General features: G+C 42.2%; 1 protein-coding gene across 1 annotated transcript in view; it reads right to left on the minus strand.

Annotated features, from left to right (window-relative positions):
* The window catches only part of LOC138831360 (zinc finger protein 585A-like), an 85,798-nt gene that overhangs the window by 18,376 nt on the left and 41,738 nt on the right, over positions 1 to 25,684 (minus strand). The window contains exons 3-5 of the mRNA XM_070028477.1: positions 20,160 to 20,393; positions 20,041 to 20,117; positions 18,074 to 19,743 (exon numbers count right to left, since the gene is read on the minus strand). Coding sequence (XP_069884578.1) covers positions 18,074 to 19,743; positions 20,041 to 20,117; positions 20,160 to 20,393 — 1,981 coding nt within the window. The remainder of the gene's footprint in view (positions 1 to 18,073; positions 19,744 to 20,040; positions 20,118 to 20,159; positions 20,394 to 25,684) is intronic.

A 25,684-nucleotide genomic window follows, 5' to 3' on the forward strand; every position in this document is an offset into this window, starting at 1 on the left:
CAAAGTGAGACCCAATGAGGCCAGAGGTCTGTGAAGCAGGTAAGACACTTGCCAAAGTGTCTCCTAGGATGGCAACATGCAGCATTTTGCATTTGTACCAGCAAGTGGCACTAAACAACAAGGCTAAGCAGGCCTAGTTGGTTGGCTCTAAGTAATGAGCAGGTGATTTTGTATATTTGCTGGGTGTTGGGGGTGGAATGGGGTGAATTGAGGCCCTTCAGGATTCTCTTCCTTCATTCTTCCATTATCTTGTTCATCATTCCATTTTACAGATGAGGAAAGCTCTGAGCTGATTTTTTAAATTAGTTATTTGCCTGATTTTTGCTAGCATTGGGGCTTTAACTCAGAGTCTGTCACTCTTACTTGGCTTTTCTTCTCAAGGCTGGCACTCTTCCCACTGGAGCCATATGTTCACTTCTGGGATTTTGCTGGTTCATGGGAGAAAAGAATCTCTCAAATATATCTGCTGGGGCTGGCTTTGAACTGAGATCTTCAGATCTCTGCCTCCCAAATAGCTAGAATTACAGTCGTAAGCCATCAGTGAGTTGTTTTAGAGATGATTTTTTAAAATAATATTTTTTCTTTTATTGTGAAAATACTGTACAGAGGGGTTACAATTACATGGGCAAGATAATGAGTACATTTCTTATAAAATAATATTTCTATGTTCATCCAATGTATGTGTGTGTGTGTGTTTGTACACCCTCATGCACGCATACACACACACACACACATACACACACACATACAGAAGCAGGGACATTGTCCAAGCCCAGTCAAAGGGCAGAACAATGTTCACACCAACCATTTATTGTCCAGTGGTCTTAGATTTTGGGTGAGGGAAAGAGAGTGTTCTGTTACTCCCTGCCTTTTGGGCTAGGCCTATTCCTTCCTGGTGACTACTTTGTTTCTCATCACAGACTCCCAAAACTCTCCTAGGGAGTTCAGGGCTGCCACCCCGAAGATCTCATGTCTTTCTGTCCAGCTGTAGGCTTTCTCATTATGGGAAGAACATGAGCTCCTTGGGCAGAGATCATAACTTAGTCACCTTTAGTGCCTTAACCTGAAACCTGCCACATCCCTAGATGGAGGCTGGACACACAGACTTCATTCCTTCATTCTGCAAGCCATTCCTTTGCCACACTGCACATGGCAGCATGCGTGATCTGGGAAGGGTCTCAGATCAGCTTCTCTGGACAAAAGCAGATAAATAATAACAAGTTGCAGAATTCCAGCCTTGATCAAAAAAGCTAAGGGACAGTGACTAGGTTCTGAATTGAAGCCTCATTACCAGCGATAGATAGAGATAGATAGACAGACAGATAGATAGATAGATAGATAGATAGACAGATAGATAGATAGATAGATAGATAGATAGATAGATAGATAGATAGATAGATAGATAGATAGATAGATAGATAGATAGATAGATAAACAGGTTTTCTGCGTACTGGTATTTCACACCTGTAATCTTAGCTACTCAGGAGACTAGGAGTGAGGCAAGAATCATGGTGTGCAGCCAGACAAGGCAGGAAAGTCCATAAGACACTTATCTCCAATTAGATATCAAAAAGCTGAAAGCAGAGCTGTGCCTCAAGAGATACAGAGATAACCTTGAGTAGTAAAGCTGAGGGACAATGTGCAGGTCCTAAGTTCAATTCCCAGGATGAACATGCACACATGCACCTGTGCATATATATACACACAAGCACACACACACATACACACACAAACACACACACACACACACACACACACACACACACACACAGAGGAAGATACGGTAGTATGACCATGGGCTGTGGGGTATAGTGGGGGTGGCTGACTGGGAGCCGTGTTTTGGGTGTGGTGCTGGGGACAGAACTGGAGGAAGGGTCTCCTACAGGCCTAGGAATGGGGACTTCAGTAACAGGAAGAGCCAGCATCCAAATCTAAGGGAGAACAGCAAACGGGGAGGAGACAGAACTCTCTACACAGTTCTAGATTGTTCTGCAAGGTCCTAGTGTGTTAGGCAGGTGAATGAATGTTCTCTTCATGGCCTTCATCACTCTGGCTGTTAGTGGACCCCCTTGGTGTGTATGCATACATACAGGTCCTGGGGCTTGAATTCAGAGCCTGGGCACTGATCTTGAGCTGTTTATGCTCAAGGCTCGCATGCTACCTTTTGAGGAACATCTGTACTTCCAGCTTTTTAGTAATTAAAGGGAAATGAGTGTCTCCTAGCTCATGCCTGTAATCCTAGCTACTTAGGGAGCTAAGATATGAGGGTCATGGTTCAAAGCTAGCCCAAACAGGAAATTCCATGAGACTCTTATCTATAATTAACCACCTGAAAACCAGAAGTGTTGCTGTGGCTCCCATCGTAGAGTGCTAGCCTTGAGCAAAAGAGTTCAGGAACACCTAGGTCCTGAGTTCAAGCCTCAGTACTGACTCCCTCCTACCCCTGTAGTAACTCAAAAAAAGAAGTCTCACAAACTTTCATGCTCAGGTTGGCTTTGAACCATGATCTTCAGATTTCAGCCTCCTGAGTAGCTAAGATTAGAGGTGTGAACCACCAGCATCTACCTCACTTGACTTTTCACTCAAGACAGCTCTCTACCTCTTGAGACACAGCTCCACTTCCAGTTTTTGTTTTTTGTTTTTTTTTTTTTTTGAGTAACTGGACATAAGAGTCTGTTGGATTTTTCTTCCCAGGCTGACTTTTAACCATAATTCTCTGATCTCAGCCTCCTGAGTAGTGAGAATAACAGGTGTGAGCAATGAGCACCTGGTTACAGCTCTCTTCTTGGCCCTTTTTCAGTTCCACCAACCTCCCTAGCTTCCTGCCCTGGCTTTTAACTCCCTTGCTTTCATTGGTGGTGATTGTCACTCCCTCCTATTTTGACTGAGTCACTCAGTCTCTGGTCCCAGGAATCTACTGCAATGCTATTGTGATGACTAGGGCAAACATAAGGGAATAAGCCAGGGACAGACAGTATGGAATCTGAGCCTGCTGCCTCTTATATCTGCCAGCGTGTGAGTGATCTTGGGGCTTCTGATAAATGCCACTGCCCCCTTGGAGACCTCCAAGGAGTTAGTTGAATGCCCACTCACTGAAGGCATGCCAAGTCCTGGGGTCCAGGGCACTAAGGCTCTTCCTGTTCTCCACTGCCACCAGTGGGACTGTGAGAGGTCATGTCCCTCTTCTGAGCCTTCATTTCCTCCATAGTTCACAGACATTGTCCTTAAACTCTTGCATTCCAATCCCTTCTCCTTTCTCCTGGCTCTTTGCCAGAAGTCTCATACTTATGATTTTTGGGCTTTGCTTTTGGCTAAGCTGATCTGTCTGTTCCCAGCCTGGAAATCACACCATTATAATCATCCTTACTTGGTAGAGAAGAGAATGGGGACTAAAGGTTTGTGATGATGAGATGGGAAAATGGAGACCCAGTCTTTCCACCCCCCTTTTTTATTTTTATTGTGAAAATCCTGTACAGATGCGTTACATTTACATGGGCAAGATAATGAGTACATTTTTCATCAAACATTGTAGCCTCCTCCTTTGTTTCCCCTTCCCATCCTCCCCCCACCACCCAATCCTCGCCCCCCCCCCCGCCTGCACCAAAGTTGTAATGTTCATTTTCAACATAATGACTTGTACATTTCATTGGAGACCCAGTCTTTGAATGAGGAGTTGTTAAAGAATATTAAAAACAAGCCAGGCAATGGTGGTTCCTGCCTGCCATTCAAGCAACTTAAAGAGGCTGAGATCTAAAGACCATGGTTTGAAGTCTGCCTGGGCAAAAAAGCCTGTGAGAGTCTTACTGACAATTAACCAGTTTTAAAAAGTCAAAAATGGAAGTGTGGCTTAAGTGGTAAACACCAGACTTGAGCAGAAAAGCTAAGCAAGAGAGCAAGCCCTAGTATCAGAGCACTTGCACATGCACACACACACACACACACACACACACACACACACACACTAAAATGTGTTTTAAATACTGAGCCATAAAACAGCACTTCTAGACTGGTGAATCTATTCTTCTTACAAAACCCTTGGCTAAGGCTTTGGCTTCATCACTTGAGGTCCCAGAATGAATAGCATCAACACTGAAGATCCCTAAAAAAGCGAAAGTAAGGACACCTAGTTGGAAATTTTATATCCCACCAGGAAGGTTGAAGACACAGACCACAGTTTGTTAAAATAAATACATAAATAAAAAGGGACCTGGATATTGGTGGCTCATGCTCGTAATCCTAGCTACATGGGGGGCAGAGATCTGAGGATCATTATTCGAAGCAAATCTGGGCAGGAATGTCTATGAGTTTCTTGTTTGCTTGTTTGCTTTCCTTTTAATTTTTTGCCAGTCTTTGGCCTTAAACTCTAGGCATGGGCACTGTCCCTAAACTTTTGCTCAAGGATTGCACTCAATCACTTGAGCCACAGTGCCACATCTGACATTTTTTTTAATTTACTGGAGATAAGAATCTTCCGAACTTTCCTGCCTTTACTGGCTTTAAACTCAGATTCTCAGATCTCTGCCTCCTGAGTAGCTAGGATTACAGGTGAGAGCCACCAGCATAGGCTGACTGTGAAACTCTTATCTCCAGTTAACCACCAAGAAAACTGAATGGGGGGCTGTGAGTCAAGGGGTTGAGTGCTAGCATTAAGCAATAAAACTTCAAGGACAGGACCCAGACCTTGAGTTCAAGGCACAGGACCACACAAAAAATAATAAAGAGGGAAGTAGCAAGGGGTAGTGGGAGGAGAGACTTACCATTCATCAAATACAATAGACTAGAAGCTGACAAGGTGCTGACCCAAGTCACAACCAATCATCTATTTGAGGAAGCACAGTGACAACCAAGTAAACAAACAAATATGTGAAGCAACCATAGCAAGATCAACAGTGCAGGTGAGAGGGCTTTAAAAGGGTCATTATGAGTCAAGTGCTGGTGGCTCACACCTGTTATCCCAACTACTCAGGAGGCTGAGATTTGAGGATCCTGTTTCAAAGCCAGCCCAGGCAGAAAATTCCATGAGACTTTTTTTTTTGGGGGGGGGGTCCGGTCGTGGGGCCTGAACTCTGGGCCTGGGTGCTGTCCCTCAGCTCTTCAGCTCAAGGCTAGCGCTCTACCACTTGAGCCACAGCGCCACTTCTGGCTTTTTTCTTTTTGCTTATGTGGTGCTGAGGAATCGAACCCAGGGCCTCAGGTAGGCAAGGCAAGCGCCCTACCACTGAGTCACCTTCTCAGCCCTCCATGAGACTTTTATCTTCAATAAACTACTCAAAAAAGCTGTGGCTCAAGTAGTAGAGCATTAGCCTTAAACTCCAGGACAGGGCTCAGGCCCTGAGTCAAGCCCCAGTCCTCAGAATTCAGCTTCCTGAGTAGATAGGATTACATATGTGAGCCACCACAGCAAGGCAACCTTTTATTATATATTATCTCATTTAATGTCCATGACTGCCCCAATAGGAGTGCTCAGTCTAAAAGTATCAGTTCTCATTTTCTTTCAGTCAATGATCAGGTCTGTTTTTCCACTGAAAGTAGTCTTGTCTCTGGGAGGAGGATAAAAATCCCAAAAGCCCTTTCCTTTGTTTGGTGCATCCTATATTACAAAAGTGATGAAAGGGGCTGGGAAGGTGGCTCAGTGGTAGAGTGCTTGCCTTGCATGCATAAGGCCCTGGGTTCGATTCCTCAGCACCACATAAGCAAAAAGAAAAAAGCCGGAAGTGGCGCTGTAGCTCAAGTAGTATAGCGCTAGCCTTGAGCTGAAGAGCTGAGGGACAGCGCCCAGGCCCCACAACCAGACCCCCCCCAAAAAAGTGATAAAAGGGCATGAGATTAAAGCTGGGTTCTTAAAGTATTGTGGGAAGCCTGGCCTGATTTGCAACTTTTATTAAAAAATGAATCCGGGTAGATAAAAACAAAACACACCTCAACTCCAATTTCCTTCAGAGTCCTCTAGGGAGCTAGTTGAAGAGAGGTGAAGGGGAGAGAGACTAAATAATTTCCTTCCTTTGATGACTTTGACTGCTACGCTCAAGCAGTAATTACTGAATACAATAGCTACAATGTACCTAGCTGGGGAAGGTCGTCAGTTTACTTTCCCAAGGTGGAGAAGTATATGAGCTAAAATTTCAGGTCTCAGTTTTACTTAGGCTGCTTGGCTCAGGGAAGAGGGGGACCTTTTCTGCAAATTCTTCTGTCCAGAAAGAGCTCTAGTTTATTCTCAATGAACAGTAGCAGGTGCTGCTAGAGATAAGAATGGAATAGAATAGATTGTGACCTAGGTGCTGACATCCTCCAGAGGGAAGCCCAAACTGAGACCTGCTCTGTAGAGAAATCAAAGAACTAGTGAAGAATGAATATTTTAGGTCATCAGGCAAGGAAAGCGGTTGCTGAGGTAGAATTTCTGCTCCTGTTCCTGAGAAAATGGAGAGAACTACACAAAGGTTTATTTTTACGTGTGTGTGTGTGTGTGTGTGTGTGTGTGTGTGTGTGTGTGTGTGTATGCATGCCATGGGGCTTGAACTCCAGGTCTCATGCCCTTGCTTAGCTTTTCCTGCAAGGCAGATCCTCTACCACTTGAGCCAAACCTCCACTTTGAGGTTTTTTGCTAGTTTATTGGAGATAGGAGTCTGTCAGCTTTGTCTGCCCAGTCTGGCTTTTAACAAGTATCCTCAGATCTCAGCCTCCTGAGTAGCTAGGGTTATAAGCAGAAGCCTTCAAGTATCCAGGTCCACACAAAGGTTTAGAGAAGTTTCTAGAGGAGACCAGAGCAAATTTTCAAAGGCCCTACCTGATTTGTTAACTTCTTGGGTATTTATTTAATTAGGAAAACAGCAAGATCAGCCTAACTAGGAGAAAATCAAAGGTGTAAATCGGTCATATCATATGGGCCTCGCAGGCTGTAAGGATTCTTGTGGATTGTTAATGTGAAGGAAAAGTACTGGTGAGTCCCCACAGTTCACCTGGGGTTCTAGCCGCTCCTCTGGCTACTCTGTTACAGCAGTGTGCCCAATACAAAAGAAGTATAATATTAGTCATCGCATCATTCACAGCAGTGGAAAAGTAGGAGCAACTCAAATGTCCATGGATGAATAAACAAAATGTGATCTATGCATCCAATGAAATACTATTCAGTCTTAAAATGGAATGGCATTCGGACCCATGCTACATGAATGAATCTTTAAAATATTGTAAGTGAAATAAACCAGATATAAAAAATGACAATTTATGTTTCCACATCCATAGTTAAACAATAGTAAAAATAAATAAATAAAAGTCAAATTTGCTGGGTACCCATGGCTCACATTTATAATACTAGCTTCTCAGTGGGCTGAGAACTGAGGATGGAGGCTTGAAGCCAGGCTAGGCAGAAAAATCTCTGGGGCTCTTAACCCAATTATACCAAAAAGTCCGAAGTAGAGCTAGGACTCAACAGTAGAATATCAGCCTTGCGTAAAAAAAATTCAACTTTGAGTGGAGAATGAGTCGGTCAGTGCGGGTGAGAAAGAGCAAGTTTTCTGGGTGCAACAGCACTGTGGCAGAGTGAGCACACAAAGCCAGCCCTAGGTTGACAAGGAAGGGCAGAAAAGACAGGAAAGGTTTGATTACTTTTATTGGCCAGCCCTGTGGGTTGATTCCAGGGCCTGGTTCCTGTTCCTGACCCTCAGTGTGCTGAAGGCTAGTGCTCTACCACTTGAGCCACAGCCCTGCCCTGCTGTTGGCTTTTTCTGAGTCTTTATTGGAAATAACACTTTCATGGACTTCCTGCCAGGCTGGCTTCAGAGATTGATCCTCAGATCGTGGCCTCCCGAGTAGCTAGGCATACAGGCATGAGCTACTACTTCCCCCCATTTCATTAACTCTTGTGTGTCATCCTCAGGAATGTGCACTGGAGCCAAGGTGACCCAAGCCTTCAGGGGAGCCCCAGACCCCGGGGGCTGAGCAAAGGCGGGGCTCCGCCACTATCTGCAAAGCCCAAAGACCTGGACTCCAGTGACCACAGAAGCATAGGAGGCAGGGATCAGATCCTGGAGTGCACTCCAACTGCACCAAAATGCACCATGAGCACCAATGCCCAATGAGCAGGCAGCAGTGGAAAGTGCTATAGAGTCGGAGTGGGACAGCGCCATTGCTCTCTTGGGTTTGGTTAGTTGTTGCCCCTGCCACCAAGTGGACATGCGGATGTACTAAGGACGTCACGTCTGACTGTCCATATTGGCCACATGGTGATTGTAGAGTCTGGCATCTAGTCTTCATGCTGGGGGAGGAAAACCATCCTCCCAGATGAGAGGCGTGCCCGGATCCCTGGAGGCAGGGGTGGGCACTTGGCTGATAGGTTATTGAACCTGTCAGTCCAATGCCTGGGACTGGGAATTTCCTGTGGCTCTGCCCCGTGAACTGATCTCTTTAGGCCAGATGATGGGCGTGTCCGGATCTCTGGGGTGAGCACTTGGCTGATAGGTTATTGAACCTGTCAGTCCAGTGCCTGGGACTGGGAATTTCCGGTGGGTCTGCCCGTGCTCCGATCTTTTTAGGCCTGGATCAGCTTAAGTCTTGCCATGTGTGTCTCCCTAGTTGAGTGCTGGGTCCTGTCTCATCTTTGGTCATCATGCCATCGTAATTCAGATCTCCATGGAAGCTGAATTGCCTTGATGGTATTGGCTTTATTTCTTTCCTCTTTAGCATGTTTGCTAGCTGTGTTATGTGTATTTGGGGGGCTGTGGGCCTTTGTAGCAATGGACGGCCTGCAGCCTGTTAACTGTGTAATAAAGACTCCAATATTTTATATTCCCAAGTGTAGCTTCAGGGATAGTTCACAACCCAGCTAGTGCGGTGCAGGGCTGCTGGGCTCTGAAGGGGATTTTTCAGGCGGTGGTACTGGTGGCCCTGGTCTTCCTGCCCAATGTGGGGCTGTGGGCTTTGTACCAGGAGAGGCAGCTTGGTGGCACCTGTGGGGGATTCAGAAAAAGTGCTGGTTCTAGCGGCTGGGCAGGTGAGTGCCTCGGTCCAGTGCAGCATGGAATAATGCTTTCCCTCTTCTCCAAATACTTTTCTGCTGCCCCTTCTTGCTCCTTCTCCTCCTGTCGAAGTCCTCAGAGGCGGCAGGGGGGAACATTTGCACTATTCCCCGCTTTTTTTCCCCAGATGGGGCAAATTGAGGATGAAAATGTGTCCACTCAATTGAGTCAGATTTAGAACCCAGGGCCTTTGGTGCCCCAGTCTGGGACTCTTATTTCAAATTTCCATGCTTTACAGTCAGTCCTCCTTTCTGTTGCCCTCTCTCCTCCCCTGACCTCCCAATAGTCTCTTTCTGGGGAGAACCCTGTGTCCCAGGGTGTGATGCCTTCTGTAGGACTGGTTCCCCCCTCATCTCGGCTCTCCTCCCTCATCCCCCCCCAACCTCACCTGATCCTGTTGTTTCTGCTCAGGTCAGTCCCTTTTGCATTTTACCATTTGCACAGGGGCCCCTAGGCCTCCCTGCTCCCCTCTCCCTATTTGGCTTTCCCCATTCCTATTTTTTTTCTCAGATCCTGTGGATTCCTTGGGGAGTGAGTGCAGAGATCCTCTTGGAGCTTCAGGTGCCTTGGATAGGGTGAAAGGTGAGTTTCTGGTTCTTGAGGAACTTGCCACCTTTAACTCTCCAGGAGTATGGAGGTGTCCTGGTGGAAGGATCCCCCGAAATGTCCCAAAGCACAATTCCTTGAGGGTAGAATGCCACATGCCTTCCTCCTCTCCTCTGAATTGACGGGACTTGGTATTTTTCCATTCCAAATTGTGATCATTTTTGTTATTGCCTTTTTGAAACTTAATCATGTACCTGTACCTGTGTACATGCATTAGGCTAAATTTGCATTTCTCTGTGCGTGTGTGTGTGTGTGTGTGTGTTTGTGTGTGTTTGTGTGTGTTCATGTGTTCAGATCCTGGGACTTGAACTCAGGGCCTGGGTGTTGTCCTTTAGTGTTTTTCACTCATGGCCCGTGCTCTGCCGCCTGATCCACAGCTCCACTTCTGGCTTTTTGGTGGTTCATTAGAGATAAGTCGTACAGATTTCACTGGCTTAGAACAAGGATTCTCATATTTCAGCCTCCTGAGTAGCTAGGATGGCATGTGTGAACCATTGGCACCTGGCTTTGACTGCTCCCTCCCATCATTCCAACTCCCTTATCTCCTAGCAAGTCTATGGATACTTAAATTGCTTCCTATAGTAGGGCATTTCAGATTTGCTATGGGATTTTTCCTGGTCCCATAAGAAGTGGGTAATTTGTATATCAGGATCTGACTTGACTGACTGTTGGCTGGCCTCAAAGGAAGAGGCTGAATTTTTTTTGTTGGGGGGGGGTCCTGTCATGGGGCCTGAACTCTGGGCCTGGGTGCTGTCCCTCAGCTCTTCAGCTCAAGGCTAGCACTCTACTACATGATCCACAGCACCACTTCCAGCTTTTTTCTTTTTGCTTATGTGGTGCTGAGGAATGGAACCCAGGGCCTCATGCATGCAAGACAAGTGCTTTACCACTGAGCCACCTTTCCAGCCCAAGAGGCTGAATTTTTGAGGTTGATGCTTTTCCTTTCTCCTCAGTCTCTGGCTGGTCTCTGGCCATTCTGGTGTCTTGAGTACAGAGGGCTCTTTGTTTTAGGGCTAATCAAATGGAGATTAGCAAATGCTCTAATTAATACCTTGACGTTAACTTGGCAGCTAAAAGTACATCCTGCAGCAGTTAATTGCCCTTGTCAGTGTTTGAATTGTGTGAGTGAGTTATGTGTCTTCTGTATTTTGCATATGCCAGACCCTCTGCATTTCATACATGTGTCACAGTCAGAAAGACAAAGACTTAAATGAAACTGTTGCTTCCTAACAACCACAATGGAACTGGGAATGGAGGGAGCCTCTGTAGCATGTGCAGTAGAGTGGGGAAAGGAGGTGAGCCACAGATAATCTAGCCCGGATCTCTCTTTGAGACCTCTCCTCTTTCCCATCTTCATATGGGAACTGGAGGAAAGCTGGTAACCAGGGTTGCTAACACTAGCCCAGGGCCTGCAGGCAGGGTTAAACTCTCCTCAGCAGGGATGATTAACAGGTCTGGCCTTATCCTGGAGTAATGGAGCTGGCAGCAGGGGAGGTTCTGGAGCCTCTGGAGAAGCTCACCCCCACTTCAGGGTGATGGGTCCTAGGTATGAGCCTAGCTCCAGGGTCTCTCAGTGGGCCCTGGCCTTATGGATTACCAGAGTGTTAGTTAATAAAGGAATATAGTTAGTTACTGGGCACCAGTAGCTCATGCCTGTAATCCTAGCTACTCAGGAGGCTGAGAGCTGAGCTCATGATTCAAAGAGCCTTGGCAGAAAAGTCTATGAAGCTTTCCTCTCCAGTTAACTACCAAAAAGCCACAAAGTGGATCTGTGGCTCAAGTGATAAGAGCACAGAAGCCCAGGGACAGGATCCAGGCCCTGAGTTTAAGCCCTAGGACCAGTCCTCAAAATAAAAAAAAACTGAAACACAAAGTTACTCTTGTTGACTTTAAGAGTATTGCGCTATGGCTGGCAATTCTAGGTGCTAGTAGGACTCTCATTCCAGAAACCTGTAAGGAAACTAGGGTTCTGTGGGGCTTGAACTTGTCTAAGAGCTAGATTACCATTGGTCTTCCTGGAATTGTGCCCAAGGCTATCTAATTATTGGGCATGTACAGCCTTTTAATTTAACTTTCATTCCCTTGGAAGTGAGCTGCAGCTAAAGTGGCAGAGCATCAGCCTAGAGAGAAAAGGTTATGAGAGAGCACACAGTCCCAGACTTCAAGCTCCAGCACTGGCACAAATAAATGCACTCTCTTTTCCACCTACATGAGCCATGGAGAGACTGGTGTTGGAGTGAATGCAGTGGGTGCTCTTTTGCTTACTAACTGGTGGGTCTTTCTGTACTTTATAGTGCCAGCTGTGGCTTGAAATCATGCCCTGGGTACTATAAACTGGGCTTTTTTCCTCAGTTCTACCACTTGAGTTACAGCTCTAATTCTAGGTTTTTAGGTGGCTCATTGGAGATAAGAGTCTCATGAACTTTCCTGCCCAGACTGGTTTGAACCATGATTTTCAGATCTTGGCCTCTCCCGAATAGCTAGGATAACAGATGTGGGCCACCAGCACCTGGCTTAGCTGGCTAAAATGCAAACCGCCTGGAGGCAGCCTCAGAGACTTGGATTTAGTTAGTCAGGTTGGGGCTGGCACTGTGCTCTGTGTCTGTGTGTCTGTATGTACTTGTGCAGTTGCCTAAACACAGGACCTCATATTCTATTTTGTTGTTGTTGATGCTGGGGCTTGAACTCAGGGCTAGGGACATATCCATGAGAGTCTTTTTCTCAAGGCTACCACTGAGCCACAGCTCTATTTCCAGCTTTTTCTGAGTAATTTACTGAAGATAGAATTTCATGGAGTTTTGTGCCCAGGCTGGCTTTGAACTGTGATCCCCAGCATCCTGAGTAGCAGCAGCAAGGATTACAGATATGAGCCAACAGCACCCAGCTCATATTTATAAAGAAGGATGAGGTAGTGATTATCTTTTATCGTAAAGCTTGCCTCTGGGCATAAATAGTTTGTGTACTACTTGTTGTTGTTATTGTTGTTGTCATGTCAGAGGTGTGGATGGAACTCAGGACCTTGTACTTGTCAGGACAGGCTTCTCCAAGAGCTAAATCCCCAGCCCCACCTCATATTTTTTATTGTTTTTTCCCCTCACAATTGGTGCTCTACCAGATGAGCCCCATCTCTATTTCTGTTTTATGTTTTTGATTTTTTTTCTTGTTAATTGGAGGTAAGAGTGTCAGACTTGCCTGCCCAGGCTGGCTTTGAACTGCAATCCTCTCATCTCAACCTCAGGAAGTAGAATGTTGGGTTTCCAAAGTCTCGGAAAAGGCATGGATGGGTGCTGCTAATTAATAGGTACCCAATTTCAGTTTGGAATACTGAGAAAGTTCTAGAAGTTGATATCAGTGAGGTTGCTTGAAATGTGACTGTACTTAAAGCCACTGAAGTGTATACTTCTACTTGGTTTGTATAGCATGTTTTATGCTATACTTATTTTCACACAATGAGAGAATAATTAACATTGCAGCCAGAGAGGGGCTGGACAAGAAAGGTTGGCAGGAGGTGTAAAGTTCACTCATTCAGTTTCTCACCACCAAATATCTGTTGTTGGACCATTTGTGCTGGGCCTGTGCCAAGTTGGAATAAAGGCAGTGGGTGGTTGCTTGGAACTGGTCCTCTATTACTTGAGCCACACTTACACTTCTGGCTTTTTGCAGGTTAATTGGAGATTAATCTCTCAGATTTAGCTGCCATGGCTGGCTTTGAACTTAATATACTATCTTAAACTCATGAGTGGAACATGCTCTTTTTTGTGTGTGTGTATCAGTCGTGGGGCTTGAACTCTGGGCTTGGGTGTTATCCTTGTGATCTTCAGCTTAAGGCGAGTGCTCTACCCGCTTGAGCCACAGCACCACTTCTGGTTTTCTAGTGGTTTATTGGAGATAAGAGTCTCATGAACTTTCCTTCCCCGGGCTGGCTTTGAACCGTGATCCTCAGATCTCAGCCTCCTGAGTAGCTAGGATTACAGGCGTGAGCCACCAGCTCCCGGCCTGCTCTATTTTTTTGTTTGTTTTTGGTTATCAGGCTTAAACTCAGTGCCTGGGCACTGACCCTGAGCTCTTCTGCTTAAGGCTAGTTCTCTACCACTTCGAACCACTGTACTACTTTTGGTTTTCTGGTGATTAATTAGAGATGAGAGTCTCACAGACTTTGCTGCTCTTTAGCCTTGAACTTCAATCCTCTGATCACAGCCTCCTGAGTAGTCCCTGCACCTTGCTGGAGACCTGCTCTTCTATGAGGGAAAGGGCTCTGATTATCTCCATTTTACAGATGTAGAAACAGAGGCAAAAAAATTAAAATGACTTGTCTATGATGTCACAAGTTAGTAAATGCCAGAGCTGGGGCTTTTATCTTGTAGGAAAGCTCACCCTCAAATAATACTCCATTTGTGTGTGTCCTTTGTCATTCCATCATATTCCTGTACCAAGGAATCAACAACACCCACAGGTGTGATTAAGAACATGGCTCTGTCTGGTGAGGAGAGTGCCTGGATTTGAGCCTCATGTTCACTATTGAATTTCATTGAGACGTTTGTATGGCCAAGATTCAAGTTTTGTGATCTTGTCTCTGGCCAATCATTTGTTCTGTGTTCCAGTGGCCAGGTCTGTAAGACTAGGATAATTTGTTACCAAGTTCACCTATTAAAGTCAGCTTTATAGTTCATTTGAGTGAAGATGGCAACCTTGGGTTGAGTGTCTCATTCAGTGGTATTCTGTACATTTTTAGCATGGTGGGAAGGAGGAGGGAGGTGAGGGGAGAGGAAGAAGAACCAAGAGGAAGAGGTAGAGGTAGAAGTGGACGTTGGCCAGGTATCAATGTCTGGAGCCAGTAATCCTAGTTATTCAGGTGGCTAACATCTGAAGATGATAGTTCAAAGCAGCCAGTACAGGTAAGTCTGTAAGATTTTCTTTTTTTTGTCGGTCGTGGGGCTTGAACTCTGGGCTTGGGCGCTGTCCCTGCACTCTTGAGCTCAAGGCTGAGTGCTCTACCGCTTGAGCCACAGCGCCACTTCTGGTTTTCTAGTGGCTTATTGGAGGTAAGAGTCTCAAGGACTTACCTACCTGGGCTGGCTTTGAACCATGATCTTCAGATCTCACCCTCCTGAGTAGCTAGAATCACAGGTGGGAGCCACCGGCACCCACCAAGATTTTTATCTCAAACTACTCAGAAAAACTGGAAGTGGAATTGTGGCTCAAGTGGTAAAACACTAGCCATTTTTTCTGGGGAGGAGGGCTGGTCCTGGGGCTTGGGCGCTGTCCCTTGGGCGCTGTCCCTCAGCTCTTCAGCTCAAGGCTAGCACTCTACCACGTGGGTCCCAGCACCACTTCTGGCTTTTTTCTTTTTTGCTTATGTGGTGCTGAGGAATCGAACCCAGGGCCTCAAGCATGCAAGGCAAGTGCTGTACCACTGAACAACCTTCCCAGCCCCAAAGCACTAGCCTTGATTGAACACAAAGAGGCTCATGGACAGTGCTGAGGCTCTGAGTTCAAGCCTCAAGACTAGCAAAAAAATAAAACAAGAGACAGAAGTAGAAAAGATAGGGTTTTGTGTTAGCAATATAGTTTGTTGTTGCTGTGACAAAATACTTGACAGAAATAACCTAAGGGAAAAAGGATTTATTTTGCTTCATGTCACAGATTTCAGGCAATCTTGGCAAAGCAGAACAACTCATGGTAGCCAGGGAGTTAGGGGAGGGGGTAAGAGTGGGAAAGAGAATGCCTGCATTGCAGTATTCTCTCCCCCACCCCACTTTAATTTCATATGGAAAGCCTGCCTATGGAATGGTGCGACCTATATGCAGGAGAGATTCAGTTAATCTGATATCCAGCCCAACCCCCCGCCCCACACAAAGGTGTGTTTTACTCATCAGCCTGATGCATCTAAAGCAATTGATCTCAATTAAGTTCATCCTCAAGATTTAACCATCACAGATGTCAGCTTCATTTGCCTCCAGATTTACCTTTCTTGTTCTCTGACAACTCACCTATAATTTGTCATTTTTGGGTTTTGTTTTGGTTTGTTGGTTATGGGGCTTGAACTCTGGGCCTGAGCTCCTCTGTCCCTGAGCTCTTCAGCTTAAGGCTGGCACTCTACCACCTGAGCCACAGTGCCACTTCGAGTTTTCTGAGTGGTTTATTGGAGATAGGAGTCTCACAGACTTTCCTGCCTGGGCTGGCTTTGAACTATGATCCTCAAATCTCAGCCTCCTGAGTAGCTAGGATTACAGGCATGAGCCACAAGCACCCAGCTTCATTGTTGGGTTTTTTAAGCACTCTTAAACTACTGTGTGTGTGTATATGTATGCACCTGCACGCATGTGTACACATGCTGATACTGTGGCTGGAACTCAGCCTCTGTGAGTGAGTTCTTCCTTACCTTTTGTATTCAAGATAAGGCTGATGCTACCACTTGAGCCATGTCTCCATTTCGTTTTTTTTAGGCCAGGTTCAAGTGGCTCACACTCTAATCCTAGCTACTCAAAAGGCTTGATATCTGATGTTGAGGTTCAAAGCCAGCCAGAGCAGGGCTTTTATCTCCAATTAGCAATCTACTGTGATTTAAAGTGGTAAACCACCTGCCACCTGTATTTTACCCTACCAAATATCTAGCACAGTCCTACCTCTTTCTGCTTATCTCTATAATCCCATGGATATCTGTAAGTATTCTAGCTAGCTTTTGTCCATCATTTTTTCCATGGGTCTAGTTTTTTTTAATTGCTACAGAATTAAATTTAGCAAAACCATAACTTATAATTTGTTGTAGAACTAGAAATTTTAACTTGAAAAAGCAATATTCTCCTCTTGAGAAATTCACTTTCACCCTCCATAACAGTGAGAAAACACAGACTCTCCACAATATCCAGACTAGTGTTTTATTACTCAGAAGAACAATAGCATGGTCTACAAGTGAAAAATTTACAACAGACTCATCAGTAGTAAATAGAAAACAGCCTGTAGTAAAATCATTTTGGCATTACTCATCCAAACCCAAATGCTTAAGAATCATGTCTTCATTTTTCCACCAAAGAAACTAGAAATGGAACTGTGATTCTAGTGCTAGAATTTAGCCTTGAGAAAAAGTAGTTAAGGAAAGTGGCTAGGCTTTGAGTTCAATCTACAAGACTAGTACCCACACACAAAGAAAATGTATTCTTTCAGGTTTTCTGAATGTTTCATGAACTTGGGGATGAAAGATGATGAGACAGATTTTATTCTTGTGCACATTTTGTAATAAACAAGGAGTATTATCTTCCACCAGACCTTCCATTAAAAAATAAATTGGAATAGTAATAGTGTTATAATGCATACATAGACCACACATATAGTGGAAGACTTTTGGGGAGCAGTGGAGAAATTGATGCTCTCATGTCCTTGGAATAAAGCATGTTAGTCCTTCCCCATCTATCACTACCAAACCACTATGGATGATTTGAGTTCAATCTCAAAGGTCCAGAGCTCCTATTTCTGAAAAGTGTTTATTAAATTACTTGACCATCCATTCCTCAATATAAAAGACACAAGTCAACAATTTCACTATCTTAATTCTTTGTCAAGCCTGGAAATCCAACCCCTGAATAACATGAAGGGAAATCATCCCTACTCTACACAATGAGAGGATGAGAAATGTTGGTTCAGTGAGTGGTTTTCCCTTACACCTAGCTTAATTCTGCCATGAAGGATTTCTCTATAATTTACAGAGGTTTCTGCCAAAGGTTTCCCTATGTTGGGTTTCATTTTTTGTGTGAGTGCTCTAATGCTGGCTGAAGGTTCATTTCTGCTTGAAAGATGTCCTCTAATGTTCACTCGACATTCTGTCTTGTCTCTAGGTCTCTGAAATATGTAGAGAAACCTGTGAAACTTCTGGCTAAATATCTGTCTACATTTATTATACTCACATTTTCTCTCCTTATTATGTTCTTGGATGTACTGAGGACTGACTTCTATTAAAAATTGCATATTTGTTAGACCTGTTAATTTTCTTTTCTCCTATGTGATTCAGTTCTCTGCTGAACACTGTGCTATGCTGTCGAAGTGGTATTTTCTACATTGGTATTATTCATACCTTGTCTTTCTTGTCTGTGCTCTATAAACACTCATCCATGCATGATTACTAAGTGAAGGACGTTTTTGATACTTGTTTCATTCATAATGTTTTTCTCCTGTGTGTTTTCTGATGAAAATTTAACTATGACTTCTCAAAAACTTTCCACATTTTTTTTCATTCATGAGATTTTTCTCCTGTGTGCATTCAATTTGGAACCATGAGGCATGCCTTCTGGCTAAAAGGCTCCGCATTTGCTACATTCACAAGACTTCTATCAGGTTTTGGTTCTATCACGCAAACTTATTTTTCATCCAGGTGAGACTTTCCATAGTTATCACATTCCTAAGATTTCTCATGTGTGTGGATTCTCTTATGCTTCCTGAGGGATGAACTCCAGATGAAGGACTTTCCACATTTGTTACATTCATAAGGTTTTTCTCCTGTATGTGTTCTCTGATGAACAGTAAGGTGTGACTTACAGGTGAAAGACTTTTCACACACATTACATTCATAAGGTTTCTCCCCTGTATGTTTTCTCTGATGGACAGTAAGGTCTGATTTAAATAGGAAATACTTTCCACATTTGTTACATTCATAAGGTTTCTCTCCTGTGTGTGTTCTCTGATGGACAGTAAGGTCTGACTTCTGGGTGAAAGACTTTTCACACACATTACATTCATAAGGTTTCTCTCCTGTGTGTGTTCTCTGATGGACAATAAGGTGAAACTTCTGTCTGAAATAATTTCCACATTTGTTACATTCGTAAGGTTTCTCTCCTGTGTGTGTTCTCTGATGAACACTAAGGTGTGACTTATGGGTGAAAGACTTTTCACACACATTACATTCATAAGGTTTCTCCCCTGTATGTTTTCTCTCATGGACAGTAAGTTGTGATTTTAATATGAAATACTTTCCACATTTGTTACATTCGTAAGGTTTCTCTCCCGTGTGTGTTCTCTTATGAACAGTAAGGTCTGACTTTTGGGTGAAAGACTTTTCACACACATTACATTCATAAGGTTTCTCCCCTGTATGTTTTCTCTGATGGACAGTAAGGTGTGATTTTAATATGAAATACTTTCCACATCTGTTACATTCATAAGGTTTCTCTCCCGTGTGTGTTCTCTGATGAACACTAAGGGGTGACTTATGGGTGAAAGACTTTTCACACACATTACATTCATAAGGTTTCTCTCCTGTGTGTGTTCTCTGATGGACAGTAAGATGGGATTTTAATCTGAAATACTTTCCACATTTGTTACATTCATAAGGTTTCTCTCCTGTGTGTGTTCTCTGATGAACAGTAAGGTCTGAATTACCGGTGAAAGACTTTTCACACACATTACATTCATAAGGTTTCTCTCCTGTGTGTGTTCTCTGATGGACAATAAGGTGAAACTTCTGTCTGAAATACTTTCCACATTTGTTACATTCATAAGGTTTCTCTCCTGTGTGTGTTCTCTGAGGAACAGTAAGGTGTGACTTATGGGTGAAAGATTTTTCACACACATTACATTCATAAGGTTTCTCTCCTGTATGAGTTCTCTGATGAACAGTAAGGCCTGACTTACGGGTGAAAGACTTTTCACACACATTACATTCATAAGGTTTCTCTCCTGTGTGTGTTCTCTGATGGACAATAAGGTGAAACTTCTGTCTGAAATACTTTCCACATTTGTTACATTCATAAGGTTTCTCTCCTGTGTGTGTTCTCTGATGAACAGTAAGGTCTGACTTACGGGTGAAAGACTTTTCACACACATTACATTCATAAGGTTTCTCTCCTATATGAGTTCTCTGAGGAACAGTAAGGTCTGACTTCTGTCTGAAATACTTTCCACATTTGTCACATTCATAAAATTTCTCTCCTGTGTGTATTCTCTGATGCAAAGTGATGTATGACTTCATTCTAAATGATTTTCCACATTTGTTGCATTCATCAAACTTCTGTTCTTTGTCAGTTCTGTGATGCCTTCTGAGACCTGACTTTCGGGTGGAAATTTTCCTACATTCTTCGTATTCATAGGGTTTCTCTTCTGGTGTTGTTTTAGGTTGATCAGAACTTAGTTCTGAATTCTTAGAGATAGATTTTGCACATTGCTTATACTCATCAGGATTCTCTGGATACTTCCTCTCAGGTTTTGTAAGGTGTAAATCCTTACTGAATGATTTCTCCCATTCACTACTTGTATAAGGATTCTCTCCTGTGTCTCTTTTCTGATGCATAGTGACTGGAAACCTCCCTCCCTGACAAAGTTCTTGGGCAAGAAGAGCAGACTTATCATATTCTTCTCTATATTCGTTATGGTTAGAGGCGGGATCTCTGATGCAAACCCAATTATGTGGAAAGAATATCATCTCTGAATTTAATACCTTCTCTCCTCCATATTCAAAATATGGACCATCATAATTTTGACTAAAAGCCTCTGAATATCTAAGCGATTTTTTAACTACAGGAGAAACACCAGGCATATATGCAGCCGGCATCTTACCAGGCTCACTGTAGTGGAGCATGTTCTGACACTGAATGAACTCGTCCGTCGTCATCCTTAAGGAGTTGTCATCATTCCTATTCAGATCTGGCTTCTGTTTTGAGGTCAAGTTAGAAGTTGTCACTAATCTCACTCTTTGCTCTATTGTGTTAATATATGTGACAGCTACGTCACGCAGACATTCATCTGGACCTTCCTGGTAAGTCTTAATCACATGCTCCATTTTTTGAATATCTAAAATGAGTCATATAAAGAAGAAAAAAAACATAAATAAGATCCAAATACTCCTTAAAATAAAGGTAAAGACATTTTCCCCATCTTAACTGTTACAAATTTTGAAATATTAATGTAGGAATTGATTTATGAGAAATAAATTTCTTCACCACAATGTATTGATTAAGAAAGTAATACTCTTCCTTACACCGTTTTTTGTCATGGGGCATGAACTCCAGGCCTGGTGTTGTCCTTCAGCTCTTCAGCTCAATGCTAGCTCTCTATCATTTGAGCCACAACACGACTCCCAGTTTTATCTGCTTATATGGTGCTGAAGAATCGAACCCAGAGCCTTATGCATGCAAGGCAAGCACACTACCACTGAGCTACTATAACCAGGAACTCTAATAACAACAGATGCTGGAGGGGATATGGACAGAAGGGAACACTACTGCATTGTTGTTGGGAGTGTAAACTTGTACAACCACTTTGGAAAACAGAATGGAGGCTCCTCAAAAGACTCCACATAGAGCACCCTTATGACTCAGCAATCCCACTTCTGGGCATTTACCCAAATGATCACAAACAAGACCATACTAAGGGTACCAGCACAACTATGTTTATTGCAGCATTGTTTACCATAGGTAAGATAAGGAACAAACACAAATGCCCCTCAGTAGATGAATGGATCAAGAAAATGTGGTATATATACATAATGGAATTCCATGCATTCATCGAAAAGAATGATATGGCTCCATTTGTTAGGAAATGGAAAGACTTGGAAAAAGTATATTGAGTGAAGTATGCCAAGCCCAAAGCAACAGGTCCCATGGTTCTGCTTATTTGCAATAACTAGTATATATCTGAGACAAGCAGAAACGGTCAATAAATTGATGTTAGGCAAAATGAACCCCAAGATAAGGACTCATATGTTTTTATTTATTGCTATTGTTTCTAACATATATATATATATATATATATATATGATATTTCTTTATTGCTTTATATGTCCCTCCCCTATGGTATAACCCCTGTTTTTACTGTGTTTGATGTAGGTATAATATGTGGAGGGAAGGTGGACCCATTGCAACAATGAGATGTACAAGATGTTATGTCAAAAATGAACTTCCCAACTTTGGCTGGGGCGGGGGGCTGTAGGGGAATGATGGGAGGGGATGGTAACGGAAAACAAAGGAGGAGGCAACAATGCTTGGTAAGTAATGTACTCATTACCTTGCCCATGTAATTGTAACCCCTCTGTAAATTGTTTTCACAACAACAAAAATAGAGTAACACTGACAGTTTATGATGGAAAATGTTTTTCTGTATTTCAGGTTTTTCTTCTTTTTTATGTCAGAGGAATTATTTATACAAATTACTAAACTATTTACGGCTAGCTTTTTAATCTGTATAATTTAATATGTAGCATTCTTCATTTTTTCCCAAAAATTGTTTTGTTTGATCTTAGGGGAATAGATGCTTTGTATTGTTTTACTTTCTTAAAATAATTTATATATTGTGCTACTTTACTTCTCAAACATTAGGAGAACAGTATTTTCTAACTTTGGAAATTGTACCTTTTTTATACAAACCTTTGCTTACACCTGAGAATAAAGTTTTATAACCACATTTCTTCAGTTATAAGTTCTCACTGTGAATTAAGTATCTTTAGAAATTTTAAAATTTGTTTCCCTCCACCTTAGACAGAATCTCATCTGACTTTTAAACCCTCAGACTCATGAACTAAAGCCACATCAGATCACGACCTAGTTAATCATCTTTCTCTAGACTGAAAGCTTTGGTTCTGTATCCTGGCCTCTACCCTCCTTATCCTTATCAGAGGATAGCAGCCTTGGAATAGTCATTTGCTATACCTGCCTAGTCCTAGTTTCAAAGAAAAGTAAATCTCACTTTTCACATTTCTAATTTTCTTTTTTCAAAATAACTTCCACCAAGAGAAAGAATTGCTAACTTTACCTTTACTGCTCTACACAGTTCAGTGTGCATCTACATGCATTTTTGATTCACAAGTCTAACACAAAGATCACCTAGTTCTCTGCTACACATGGGACTCAAGGGAATTAGGAATATTATTGGTCAGTACATAGCAAGACGAATTTACCAATTTGGTTCTGGATCCATGATCACTATGCAAGATGCTTTAACTCACCTGAGAAATTCTTGTCTGAGGCTTCTCTCATATATGGCTCTTCATCTTGTTCCAGCTTGACAATCAATTGAGGTTTAGGACCAGTGTGCCCTGTTAATAAGAGTGAAGACTTATTGCTCATGCTGTGTCACAATTGTTCTAAGATTTCAGATATCCTGTTAACAAGGTTGCTCCCAAATCTTCTTTCATTTCTCACTGTCTCCATGGTTGAATCTCCCCGAGGTTTGAATTAATTTTGCAGGTTGTGTGACTTGAATGCAATTCTTTTTCTCAAGGTTAGCATTCTATTAGTTTGAGTCCTAGCTCCACTTCCAGTGTAAGAGTGGTTATCTTGAGATAAGAGTCTCATGGAGACTTCACTGGCATTTTTTGCTTCAAACTGAAAGCCTCAGATTTCAGACTCCTAAGAATTACAGGCATGAATCACTGCATCTAGTACTAGGTTTGGATTATAAATACTCCCTCTAATCTAGTGATTTCCAGTTCTTAATTCGAATAATGATAAATAGGTATGTATGTATGTATGTATGTATGTATGTATGTATGTATGTATGTATGTATGTGTTTTCTAGATTGTATATCTACCCACAATAATCATTTCAAGTTTGGGAATACAGTCTTCTCTTTAGGGAAGACAGTTTGGAACTTTTGTCAAACTGCTGATTTGGATTCTTGAACAATGAAAATAAAATTGCCTCAGAATTTATATAATCTACCTGTATATAATCTACCTTCATTTGAAACAAATCACACTTCACACAGACTGGAAACTTACATCCAAATAGCATTGAAAGTTCTATAAATATTCACATATCTACTACAAACAAATCATTTTCCGCCCACCAGTGGTTCACACCTGTAATCCTAGTTACTCAGTAGGCTGAGATCTGAGGATTGCCATACAAAGCCAGCCCTAATAGGAAAGCTGTGAGATACTTATCTCCAATTTAACCACCAGAAATCTTGAAGAGGCGCTGTTGCTCAAGTGATAGAGTGCTCACCTTGAACTGAAGAGCTGAGGCTGTACCAATGCCCAGAGGTCAAGCCCCCACTTAACTTTTCAAGTTAATGTGATATTTTTGGCTCACCTAAGGACACCAGCATGCTATAGGTTTCCAGCATCACATCTCTATACAGGGTCCTCTGAGAAATATCCAATTCCTGCCACTCCTCCCAGCTGAATTCCACAGCCACATCATCAAATGACACCAGCTTCTGTAAGGGCACATTCCATCAATCCCTGAGTCATGAGAACACCAAAACTAGAATTTCATTCTTCTACATGTATGCTTTTGTATTACAGAATGTGGTTGGAACTTTCTGTGTTATTTATAAAATGAGAGAATATATAATCAAAGTAGAAATATTTGCCTCCATAGTAACTTGGTAATTACACATACAAAGTTTTTCTAATACATTAGAACCCATTTCTGGTTCCAGCAATAAAGACAAGAAAACAGTTCTAAGAAGCTAATAACCTAGCAAGACAACAATAAGTATAAGTAGGAGTCTGAAAGTGTGTGTTTAGCTTATTTTGGTAATATTTACTATATATCTGGGTAACAATGAAGTAAATAAATGTGTTTTCGGCATTTTCATATTCTGCCTCACTGACAATACTATTTAGAGTTTCTATTAAATAGTGCTCTCATAAACAGTCACAACATGGCCATTACATCATATGCAATACATAACACATTAGTAGATCTATGAAGAGCACAGCATCCAGGTAAATGTTAAAAGGAGTAAATTACTCAAAAAATAGTAAACGAATGATTTGGCTCTCATAAGATTTGACTTAGTTCTCACAATAAAACATCCGATGTTAACTATTTTTGTTATTAAATTTCTAGATATAAAAGTATGGTCATAGATAGCCATTTGTTTCTTCATATGTAAAAATGAACTGCCAGCATGAACTTTTGTGAACACTGACTACTTCCTACCACACCAAATACTTACTTATTACCATAAAATATTTCTTAATCAGCTTTGCATTTTAATAGGCCTTAATTGAAGGATGGATGTAAATGGATAGAGGCTTAAGGAATGCTCAAGATGATCCCCAAAAATGTGAAATATGACCACCACAAGAAGGATAGAGAATAAAACTATGAATTGGGACATGATGTAAAAAATATAGTAGTTTTAAGAATTAGAATAAAATACAGCACTAATTTGTTGTACAGTGTCTAAAAGGAATACAGTCATTCTTGACAATATCAGAGGTGAATGATGACTAACACACAAAAAGAAATATATCTATAAAGTGTTTAAAGAAAATAGACTTCAATACACAATCCATGGGGCAAAGGGCCTCTTCTTACAATTAAGATTGAAGGTATTCCTAGGGAAAGATAATGCATTATTAACACATCTTCATTTTAAGTGCTATAAAAATGATTCTGCGGGGCTGGGAAGGTGACTGGCTCAGCGGTAGAGCGCTTGCCTTGCATGCCTGAGGCCCAGGGTTCGATTCCTCAGCACCACATGAGCAAAAAAGAAAAAAGCCAGAAGTGGCGCTGTGGCTCAAGTGGTAGAGCCCTAGCCTTGAGCTGAAGAGCTGATGGATAGGGCCCAGGGCCAGAGATCAGGCCCGAAAACGGGACCGAAAAAAAAATTATTGTGCATCAAGAGAAAAATAAAAATTGCTAACATAGATCTACACAGAGGAGAAGATTATTAAAAAGGTAAATGTGTAGTTAAAGGAATGGTACATGTGTAGGTAAAAGAATGTATAGAAAACATTGTATGTAATTTCTCTTGTGAAAAGAAAACTTATAGTACCATATTCATAATTCATAAGGAATGCAAATTCAATATACAAACACATAGGTGTTTTAAAAACAAAGTTTGTGAATCCTGCATATCGATCAATTAATTTTGTACTTGCCTCGCAAATATGGGGGTCTGAGTTCAAAGAATTATTTCTACAAAAATTTAAAAGGAAAATAGAAAGTTTATACATAGGTTATAAATTCCATTCAATTCCATTGAAAAGTAACTATATTATGCTATATGCTAGTACTATGATAATATTGTAAAGATTAATGTTCGTAGTAAAAATGCATCCAGCAAGTTAATTTCCTTTGTGTTCCTAACAAAGAATCCCACAGGGTAGAAAGTTCATTTTCTTGCAGTT

The sequence above is a fragment of the Dipodomys merriami genome, unplaced genomic scaffold (genome assembly GCF_024711535.1).
Source record: "Dipodomys merriami isolate MVZ:Mamm:240054 unplaced genomic scaffold, mDipMer1.0.p SCAF_194, whole genome shotgun sequence".
NCBI lineage: Eukaryota > Metazoa > Chordata > Mammalia > Rodentia > Heteromyidae > Dipodomys > Dipodomys merriami.